General features: G+C 35.4%; 1 protein-coding gene across 1 annotated transcript in view; it reads left to right on the top strand.

Moving 5' to 3' along the window:
• DNAH5 (dynein axonemal heavy chain 5) overlaps positions 1-12,068 on the top strand; it is a 1,563,391-nt gene that overhangs the window by 436,694 nt on the left and 1,114,629 nt on the right. Inside the window, 1 exon segment of the mRNA XM_053715797.1 lies at positions 8,709-8,930. Coding sequence (XP_053571772.1) covers positions 8,709-8,930 — 222 coding nt within the window.

The following is a 12,068-nucleotide window of genomic DNA, read 5'->3' as shown; positions in this document are numbered from 1 at the left end:
AGGTTTGTTCTTGCTGCCTCTAGTAGACTCTGCTTGGCTAATGAGTCTGGGTTTGTACTGTAAAGCATGAATAGCCTGGTAGGAACTTGATGGTGTGTTTGCAGCCATAACCTGAACCTGGGATTTGGTAGCTTCAGCAGCCTGACATATCTCCACTGCCTTTTGTAGTGTAAGGTCAGCCTCTCTGAGCAAACGTTCTTTAAGTCTGGTATCTGTAACACTGAATACTAATTTGTCTCTTAACTTGTCCTCAAATATTGCACCAAACTCACAATCTCTGGCTTTTAGTCTGAGTTCTGTCATATACCTTTCAATGCCCTGCCCCTCATAATATGAATGTGACCAAAACTGATGTCGCTCAAACACAACATTTTTCTTTGGAGTACAATGCTCCCTGAACAAAGTCAGCACTGAGTCTAAGGTTCTTTCAGCAGGCAGGGCTGGTTACAATGTGTTGTAAATCTCTTGGCCTTCTCCACCCAAAACATGCAGGGCTATGGCAATCTGTGTTTTCTGCTCTTTTTTATAAAGTTCAACTGCCTCAGCATAAATTAAAAATCTTTGCTCCCATCTTCTCCAGTTTTCACTTACATTTCCTGTGAATTGCAGAGGGTCTGGTGCTCTGAACATCTCCATGCTGATGCTAGAGAAACTGTGAATAAAGTCCTTGTTACAATCTCTTTACTCAGACAAGTGACTTTTTCAGCACTTCTGACACCATGTCATGTTTCTTGTGTGGGTATTTAGCAGTATGAATAAGCACTACTTGATAGTAGGTACACAGAGCAGGTCTTTATTCAGCTCAGAGGCAAGCAACAACACCAACTGAACTAACAGAGAAAACTAACATAAAGAAGATGACTGCTGATCATAGAGTTCCCTCCCAGCTCCAGAGTGTCTTTTCTTAAAGTAACAGTATACCACAAACATTAATAATTTCCTGACCTGATCATGCACCTTATTAGATTACAACATAGACCCTAGTAACAGTATTGGGAATCATTTGTGTTATTATTTGTAATACATTACATACAAGAGAGAACTTCGGTGGCAGATGTGGGTATTATGCCCTGTCTTTGTGAAAAAGTAGGGAAAAAGTACACAAAGTGCAGAAGCAGGCAGAAGTTGTGTATGAATATTTCGGCACATAAAACCCTACACGCCTATTGGAGTCGGAGACCGAGGCTCTCATTATACAGTTACATCGTGCACACATAGTTAATTTGTGCGCACAATGTAACTGCATTGTTTGGGACACTCATTTTGTACTCACACCTTACTTATTGTCCCATGTGCACTACATAGTTAAATAGTGGACATCCTTTAATATGTCGTGCTCACAATGTAATAAATCATGAGCACGATGTATTAAAATGCTAAATTTTCATTTTTTTTTCTTCTTCCTGACACCAGGAAGCTGTGTTCATAATATATTTCCATCTTAAGGTTAAGAAAATGCTAAAGTAGGCATCAGATTTCCAATTTCCTATAGATATATGGTACATTAATATTCAATTTAACACTGGTAATGGGGTCTACATAAATCTGCTTATAAAAGAGGACAGAGAAGTTTAACCCTTTGAGTGCTAAGCTGAATTCTATATTTTTCTGTTTTTTACTATTTTAAAAAAACTTTTTTTTTTTACTTTTTTATTTTTCCAAGACTTATACCATTGGAAAGGTTAGGCATGCTGCTTAGAAACCTGTACCTTTGAGATACAGGTTTCTAAGCAGCATGCCCCCTTTCGCTATACTTTGTATGGACAATTTTAAATAAAGTTGCGCGGTGACGTCATCACGTCATTGCACGTGATGTCACCGCACGTAACGGGAAGCCCCGGCGATGCCTGTCACTATGCAGGCCCGATCGCCGGGGTAGGAGTTGGTGGGGGCCCCCAGATTGGAAAAAAGTAGTTGAGTGCTAATGACGGCTCTGAGCCGTCATTAGCACTCAAGGGGTTAAAGTGATGGTAAACTTCAATGATCTTCTCAATATTATTGGAAAAAACAGTTAAAAATTAACTTCACTTTGTCTTGTCTCCCAATATTCAGCTTACTCTCAGCAATTGTGCACTTTTGTTTCATGACGTATCTTCCTTTGTCCAATTGATATTTTGGCCGATAGGTGCCCAGTTCCAAATTCAATACGCCCCCTTGATGCTATACGCTTTTGCTTCCTTTTGTGCCTGTTCCGTGCACATTCATGGAAAATGCATGCACTGTCAGAGCACAGGAAATCATACATCATACACTTTATAGACTGAAGCTCGTTAAGTCAAGGGGATCATGATCGTATCCACTGAGTACCGCAACACAGCTGTCTGCTCCAGCTGTAAATAATGAATCTTGTGATGGTTTACATCTGAGCAGAAAGTGGAGAATTGCGCATGCGCACCTTTGCTGAATTCGTGAGCGAGTCCGGATGCCTACATAGAGAGTGGGTGGGACCGCTCTCTACGTGACTGAGTTTACAAAAAAGGAAATAGAAGGGGGGGGGGATGGAGGAAGGAGTGGTAAGCAGAAATAAATAAAATAAAAATGTATACATATTTAGGAATAAATAAATATAAAAATAAAATAGCAACTTAAATATAAAACCTATATGTATTTGGGATAGGTTTAGCAAACACCTCAACTTTACCATCACTTTAACATAGCAAGTATTATTGATAACATCTCTTTATACTAATTATATAAAACTGCAATGTTGTTATAGCAGTTTAATGTATTCCGTAGGCCTCCACTCATCAACATTTTTAATCTATTTCACATAGCACACAATTCAAAATGTAATAGTAATTTCAAACAATTTATTGTAAATAAAAACCTATTTTCATAATAAAAATGAAGTGTGAGTCAATTAGGCTTGCATTTTTTTTAATACAATAAAATGTTGCATTTGTCTCTTTATTTGAGAGTAAATAAAAAATACTCAGAGGAAGCTAGAACATTTTCAGTTGAGTTTTCTATAATGCACATGTAGGGCCTGATAATAAAAACCTCTAAAAAATTCTAAAAGTCTTGTTAGCATTGCAAGGTGCAAGAAAAAAAAATTAAAAACACAAATTTTACTTTGTGAAATCTTTATGTTGCTATGTAGTGTTCTTTATGTGAAACAGAGACTCCTACATTACAATACAAGGTCTAAAAAAAAATCCCAAAGAGTTTGTGCGATTTCACTTCACGCCGGCGCGGTTTTGAATATGAGTCACGTAGTAAGAAACCTCTTCATGCTTTTTGGTCTTACAGTTGTAACTGTCAGAGCAGACAAGTTTTGTTGCTTTAAAGCTTGTGTGAGATATGCATATAGGGAAACAGAATAGATAGGTTTAAGTGAGATGATAAAGGTATATATTGTACACCTGATGGATGGTAGGGGTAAGATAGCAAGATTACAACTTTTTCTGTTTAGTATTGAAAGGATTGTTATTACAGACAATTCACCTTACTACCACATACAGTGCCAGATTAGAAGTGAGGTTATTACAAGTTGAAAGTAAAAAAGCTTGTGAGTGAGCGAAGACTGATGTGCGCGAGTCAAAAAAAATAATACATCAACATTATGACTTCAATGTAAGTTTAATTAATGAAAAATGTACCTGAGTAATACATCTAAAAATAATTGATCACTTTGATAATCAGTATCTTGAAATCAATAATCAATCAATCAATCAATAATTATGATAAATCAAGGAAGTGAATTATTAGGTGCAAAATTTTAATTTAGAGCAGCTATTAACTACTCATGATATATAGATATATATAGGCCAGTTTACAAGTGCAGCGGTATTTAATGCTCCAGCGAGAGTTAACTCTGCTAGAAGTAAGTTTTTTTGCGCTCGTATTACAAGTTGAAAGTAAACTGTTTTCACTTGCGTGCTAACCCGACGATCGTAAAAAGCCAAACTTACAATATCATGATAATCTATTCTCCCATAGAAGTCAATGAAGCAAAAAAAGTGGAAAAAACACACTACATGTGTAGTAGCATATTCTCAAGTGCGGTAACCTGACATGAAAATATAAATATATTTCACATTCCAATGTTCTTCACATAGAAAAATGTTATATTTATTCATATACATATTTCTATATATATCACATGTGATTATATATAGGCATAGATATGAGTATTGCATAAATATGTTTCACATGTTTTCATCTACTTAACTGCTATATATATATATATATATATATATATATATATATATATGTCCATAAGTGTGTACATATGTGTCTATGTGTATATATGTCTGTAAATACACATATAAATACATATGTATACACATATAAACATACCACATACATATACATCTTTAGACCTGTATATATCTCTATGTTAAAGCCCTTTGCCTGTTTTGTTTTTTGTAACACCTGAGACCTCATATCTTTGAGCCCTTATAACTTTTTTATGCAATAATTTATTTTAATAATTATTATTAGATGGTGTTATTATGAGTATAACTGTAAGATTCTAAAGACTTTCTACGCAGACTGTCATCAAATGTGCAGCAAACTTTTGAAGCTTGACAAGTCTAGCAAGAGTTTAGCAATCCATTTAAAATTTTTAAAGAAAAACATAAACATGCTATACACACTTGTAGCATACTTGCAGCAAATTTATAAAGCAAGTCTATTCTGGAAGCTTTCAATGCAGACTTGCTACAAATGTGCAGCACACTTTTGAAGCTTGGCAAGTCTAGCAAGAGTTTAGCAATTCATTTGAAATTTGTAAAGAAAAAAATAAACATGCTATACACACTTGTAACATACTTGCAGCAAATTTATAAAGCAAGTCTATTCTGGAAGCTTTCAATGCAGACTTGCTACAAATATGCAGCAAAGTTTTGAAGCTTGGCAAGTCTAGAAAGAGTTTAACAATTCATTAAAATACATGCTATACACACTTGCAGCAAACTTGCAGAAAATTTGTAAAGCAAATCTATTCTGGATACTTTCAGTGCAGACTTGCATCAAATGTGCAGCAAACTTTTGAAGCTTGGCAAGTCTAGCAAGAGTTTAAAGTGATGGTAAAGTCATCTGTTGTGCAATACATAATCCTTTTTCTTTTACCATAACTAGCACATCTATGTGCTTATATAAATAAAAAACCATTTATTCACTCTGTAATGCCAATTTTATTTCCCTCTCCGTACAGTGTTTCAAACAGCCTCTCTATATTTTCTCACCGGTGCAGCTTTGATTGACAACGCTTTTAGCCAATCATCAGCTCACCATGTGCCCTATGTGAAATATGTACCGCACGCTCCCGACATCTAAACTAAGTCTTTGCTACTTACTGCGCATGCGCACCGCTTACGCTAACTGCGCATTGCTATATGAGAATACTCAGCTCCTGGTTTTAGCCGATCGGTGCGTAGTGTCATATAGCAATGCGCAGTTAGCGTAAGAAGTGCGCATGCGCAGTAAGTAGCAAAGACTTAGTGTAGATGTCGGGAGCGTGCGGTACATATTTCACATAGGGCGCATGGTGAGCTGATGATTGGCTAAAAGCGTTGTCAATCAAAGCTGCACCGGTGAGAAAATATAAAGAGGCTGTTTGAAACACTGTACGGAGAGGGAAATAAAATTGGCATTACAGAGTGAATAAATGGTTTTTTATTTATATAAGCACATCGATGTGCTAGTTATGGTAAAAGAAAAAGGATTATGTATTGCACAACAGATGACTTTACCATCACTTTAACAATTCATTTGAAATTTTTGAAGAAAAAAAATACATGCTATGCACACTTGCAGCAAACTTGCAGGAAATTTATAAAGCAAGTCTATTCTGGAGACTTTCAATGCAGACTTTCTTCAAATGTGCAGCAAACTTTTGAAGCTTGGCAAGTCTAGCAAGACATTAGCAACTCATTTTCAAACTTGCAGCAAATATACATGCTATCTGGGAACCCTCCCCCACTAACGATTAGCCACCATTTGGGGTACTGGCAGCTGTCTGCCAGTACCCACTTTGCAATAAAATAACTTTTTAATTAATATGATGTTTGTAATTGCTTTTTTGTTTATCCCATTACATTTTTAGTTAATTATGTTAACATTATTTCTACAGGGAGACAAATCAATTTATCAAGTATCAGAAATTTAGTTTCTAATGTTGTAAGCTTACTTTAAGAGCATTATTTGCTACTGTACCTGATTAAATACTTTGTAAAATGCTTAACAACAGCTCTGACTCTAAACCCTCAAGGACAACTACTATACTCTGTTGGTGGGCTGTGGTAGTGCAGGTCTTCCTAACAGAGGTGAGAAAGGGTTTGTGCCAGCATTTGCATGCCTGTTAGTGCGGTGCCTCCTTTACATAAGATACACGCTGAAATCAATTGTATACTTAAAATTAAAATAATGGCCTGCTTTAATGTGTCAGGCACAGTGGACTATCACTGGAGTTTTACTATTAAAATTTAATTGCAGAAAAAAGGATGTTATCTTGTTTTAAAAACCTTTAGACTTGGATGATAACTATGCCTTGTAAATACACAGCGGCCTATTTATCAAAGCGTCAACTGAAAATACACTTGAATTGTCACGAGATTGATCCGCCGTAGTTATCAAAACGTCAAATGTTGAAATTTGTAACATAATATACGATACCATGATCTCAATCCGCCGCAAATCGATGCGAGTTGAAAACAGTGGTATTCGAGTGGAATTGTGTTTATTCGTCCTCCTAACCGACACTATTTGAACTTCTCACTAAGTTATCAAAAATTCTACATTTACGCTTGCGTCTTTTCCGACTCAGCGTACCTAGTTTTCAATCCGCCACCCTTGAGGTCGCGGATGCCATAGAACTTAATGGGAGTCTGAAAACACAGAAAGCTTATGTTCGATGCTGCAAGAGAATGAAGCATATGACATAATAAAAGTAAATTAGAAACTTTATTAAATTTGTATACCCTTTCTAAATCAAACAATATTATTGTTCCACATTTGGTGCACTAGTAGATTGAAAAATGCATTACTACTTATGGATTATGTTACAACTTTGTCTCTCATTACAAAGCAAGGGGACAATATTATTTCTACAAATTTGGTGCAAAGTTTTGCCCCAAACTTGTTGCACTAATAGATATAGAGATAAAAATGAAATAAAAACACAACATAATATAGCTAAGCTAACTACCTTTTTATTTTTTTGAAAAATCTATGTGCACCATGTTTAAGCTATGTAATACAAGTCCCACTCTCCACTTCGGGCCATATTTGACGCAACACTTTTCGCACCAATTATCACGCAAACTCCTAAACAACCCACATGATTTATGAAATCAGCCAATCTGATTCAAATATACATTTTAAACTATCACTAACAATGACTTGTGTCATTGATCACTCATCAGAACTTGTAAGTGCCATTTGTTTACATTGTGTATTATACTTGGAAAGTATGTATATGTGAATTTAAAATTAAAGATAAACTTTAATGCTGACATTAGGACATACAGTGTAATATTTTAGACAATGATTTTAAAATTCGAATTGATGTTTGATTCAATATAATCTTAAACTGATAGCGCAAAGTGATAGCCCACCTAACATTAAACTGTCATGATTCAGATACAGCAGAAATTAAAATCACCTCTTTACTTGCATGCTATTTTCAGTGTATTTCTTCCTTCTCTTGAACTTCTTTTTCAGTAAGAAATGTCATCTTATATGCCATCCCATTTTATAACACCTGCGAAGGGGTGGTTTTTAAAACTAGATCAGGAGGGGCTACACAGGTACAGAGAGAAAACTGGTCCAGCTCTTATCAATATCAAATGATTGCATATAAATACATATGATACTCTAATTACATGTTATATTTGCAATTATTCCTGCTCAGAATAATAATACATTTACACTATATACATATAGTGGTATAAATAAACACAGAGATATGAAAGACAACATTGTTTAGAACAAAAAAAGGAATTTAGGGACATGTAAATATGTTTGCAAAAGTATATGCAAAGATAAATGTACACATCCCAGCATTAATAATCATTTATAAAAAAAATATGAGATAAAAGCATATCATGACTTCTAGAAATACAAATACACATTAATTTATTTGAAAGTATCATATAACAGATTTTTTTGTTTAACAAATAAATATAAAAATAACTTTCTATGAGATATTGTTTGTTGAGGTATAAATGTAGCTATTTCTTGGGCATTAACAGTTGAAAAATAAAAGATTAGCTTTAGAGAAATGTGCTTGTTCATGGACAGTAATGAAATTGTCAAAATAGAGTTGGGAAAAACCTGAATAACCGCAACATCAATGACTGTTAGTTAACACCAGTCCTATGCTCTTCGCACCATACCTGACGCGTGTGTTTTTGATGATTTTTTTATAAATAAGGAGATCGTATTTAGATCCGCAGCAGCGATGTCTGGCGAGTGTATTGATGCCAGCGAATGCAACATAGTTGACACTTTGAGAAATTGACCCCACAGTGTTAACTAGCCATTTAAGGCACTCAATTTGAAAACCTAGCATATTGTAATGAGAAAAAAAATCTTCATAGGCTATAGAAGAGAAATTTTTTGTTACTACCAGTTGGTAAGTTTAACAGAATATATTTATAAACTTCTAGTTTAACTACATTTTTTAACACATAAAATAATCTTGAAATTTAAGCCATGTCTAGATAAGTTGTGCAATATTAATTTGACTATTTATATTTTTATAGGAGGTGAATTTCAATATGATTGATACATCTGGGAATAACTTGCTAAAAAGTGTGGAATCCTTGTTGTGTGATATATTTATCCCTGCTCTCAAATCTATGGACAATTATTGGGGTCAACTGATTGACTACCAGCAAGCCATTAATGTTAGGCAAGACTTCCTTGGTTCATTGGAAGGATTTGTTAATGTTCTTTCTGGTGCACAGCAAAGTTTAATGGAGAAGGTAAGTACACTTATTGCAAAACATTGTTTTTGTAACTGTGGGTTTATTAACACAGCACATCATAGTTTGTTTGTTTTGTTTACAAATTATTCACTGCATACTTCAAGGCTTACTATAGGAATTGAGTTAATATAGGCATTAGGGGAAAAAAGTACAATTCTTACATGTTTATATATTTAAACCTTTATACTCGTTAGTTCAATCATTAAAAGTGCTTGGTATAAATACATTTTAGGGAAGAAAAATCATACTTAAACAGATATGGTTTCTACATTTATTGTTTTGGTGAATAATATTTTGTTTACGTTTGGAGTGTTGTTCATTTAATATTTTGGGTAACCAACTTTAAAAAACAATTGTACTAAATTTTACAAAGCAAATAACATAATTTATGTAAGAACTTACCTGATAAATTAATTTCTTTCATAATGGCAAGAGTCCAGGAGCTAGTGACGTATGGGATATACATTTCTACCAGGAGGGGGCAAAGTTACCCAAACCTCAAAATTCCTATAAAAACACCTCCCACCACACTCACCACCTTAGTTTAACGTATATCCAAGTAGTGAGGTGTAAAAAGGAGTAAAAAAGCATACAAAAAAGAGGAACTGGAAAATAATATTGTGCTTTTATACAAAAAAATATATCTACCAAAAACAGGGTGGGCCTCATGGACTCTTGCCATTATGAAAGAAATTAATTTATCAGGTAAGTTCTTACAAAGTCACGTAACCATGACGAAACGCATAGCATACAAAAAGCTTACTTCTAGCTTAGTTTATGCTTGTGCGCTCCACTTGTAATCTAGCCCATAATGTATACACGTGTACAATATACCCACAATCACACAGTTCCCATTATATTTCTTATTGTTTTTGTTCTTTATTAACAATGATTATTGCATACATAGCAAATATGTAGGTGTTCCATAGGAATTAAATCAAAAAGAGTGTCTCCGGCGCTAAGAGACTATGGGGGTAGAGTAAATCTAAAACACGTTGTACACAGAGAGATCTAATTCAACAACAGAGATAGTTGTAACTATAATAGTTGTAGCAATAAAGTGAGCAGAAACCAAACATGCAACAATTAGTATCAAAACATCAGTCCACAATATCAGATGCACAGACAAATTAACAATATAGTTAGTAGGTGCACTTGTTTAAATGTGTGTAAAGTCTCAAAGAGTGGACTATAGATGATGCAGTATAGCAGTAGTAGAAATTCCTACTTACAGGAGAGAACCTTAATCCTATGAGGTAAGATAGCGACCCAGATATATAGGAGGCAAGTTGGAGTCGCACCTGCTATCCTAAGGATACTTTTCCAAGATAGGAACCCCCACTTCAATAGGATGCTGCAGTAAGATGATTCGGCACTGTCAGTAACTTATAAACGTTCAGACGAATCAGTCCGGGGACTTTACTCAATCCGTTCTCACCCGGTCATGTAAGGAATGGGATAAAAACACAGAGATGCGCACAAATAGTGAAATACCGTTTATTTAGGTTACAAGTATGTGCAACAGTAAAACATACACTTACAGGACATGCCCTCAATCCAATATGAGGTAAGGGTACAGCTTTTCACAAGCATGAGGTTACACGCTATAGATAAAAACCATGTATTTGCAAGACACTGGAGTAACACCGGGATACCCGCTTGATCCTAACACATTTAAAAGTCACGAGGGACTTCATCAAAGGAGTGTGACGGTTTGAATAATTACCCGGTGATTTGGGGGGGTCTCCACGGAGTTGAACATGATGATTGGCTGAAAACAGATCACGTGACCGTAGTCTCGAAAGACATCATAGGATGCTGTAAAAGCCGTCCGGCTTCGCTATGATAGGTGAAATGTTCTTCCCAGTGGGCCATATATATGTTAGCGTAGCTAGGGGCCATTATGGTCCCCATAGCTGTCCCACTGGTCTGAAGAAAAAATTAATTATAAAAATCAAAGAAGTTTCTTTCTAACATAAATCTGGTACAATCTAAGATAAAATTTTGGTGGTCCTCAGTTAGCTCAGATTTCGTTTTAATACACATAAAAAACACATAAAATGTTTTATATATATATATATATATATATATATATATATATACACATATAAGCAATTCCTGCAAGACAGAATAAATATAATTATATAAAAATTAAGAAAAACTAAAAAAGAAAAATGTTATTTCTTTCATGTAATTAACAAGAGTCCATGAGCTAGTGACGTATGGGATATACATTCCTACCAGGAGGGGCAAAGTTTCCCAAACCTTAAAATGCCTATAAATACACCCCTCACCACACCCACAAATCAGTTTTACAAACTTTGCCTCCAAGGGAGGTGGTGAAGTAAGTTTGTGCTAGATTCTACGTTGATATGCGCTCCGCAGCAAGTTGGAGCCCGGTTTTCCTCTCAGCGTGCAGTGAATGTCAGAGGGATGTGAAGAGAGTATTGCCTATTGAATGCAGTGATCTCCTTCTACGGGGTCTATTTCATAAGGTTCTCTGTTATCGGTCGTAGAGATTCATCTCTTACCTCCCTTTTCAGATCGACGATATACTCTTATATTTACCATTACCTCTACTGATTCTCGTTTCAGTACTGGTTTGGCTTTCTACAAACATGTAGATGAGTGTCCTGGGGTAAGTAAGTCTTATTTTCTGTGACACTCTAAGCTATGGTTGGGCACTTTATTTATAAAGTTCTAAATATATGTATTCAAACATTTATTTGCCTTGACTCAGAATGTTCAACTTTCCTTATTTTCAGACAGTCAGTTTCATATTTGGGATTATGCATTGATTTATCAATTTGACTTTTTTCCCTGTGGGCTGTTAGGCTCGCGGGGGCTGAAAATGCTTCATTTTATTGCGTCATTCTTGGCGCGGACTTTTTTGGCGCAAAAATTCTTTTCCGTTTCCGGCGTCATACGTGTCGCCGGAAGTTGCGTCATTTTTTGACGTTATTTTGCGCCAAAAATGTCGGCGTTCCGGATGTGGCGTCATTTTTGGCGCCAAAAGCATTTAGGCGCCAAATAATGTGGGCGTCTTATTTGGCGCTAAAAAATATGGGCGTCGCTTTTGTCTCCACATTATTTCAGTCTCATTTTTCATTTGCTTCTGGTTGCTAGAAGCTTGAT

Source organism: Bombina bombina, chromosome 5 (genome assembly GCF_027579735.1).
Source record: "Bombina bombina isolate aBomBom1 chromosome 5, aBomBom1.pri, whole genome shotgun sequence".
Classification (NCBI taxonomy): Eukaryota; Metazoa; Chordata; class Amphibia; order Anura; family Bombinatoridae; genus Bombina; species Bombina bombina.
The sequence above is the reverse complement of the archived record's forward strand: the minus strand, read 5'-3'. Positions and strand labels throughout refer to the sequence as shown.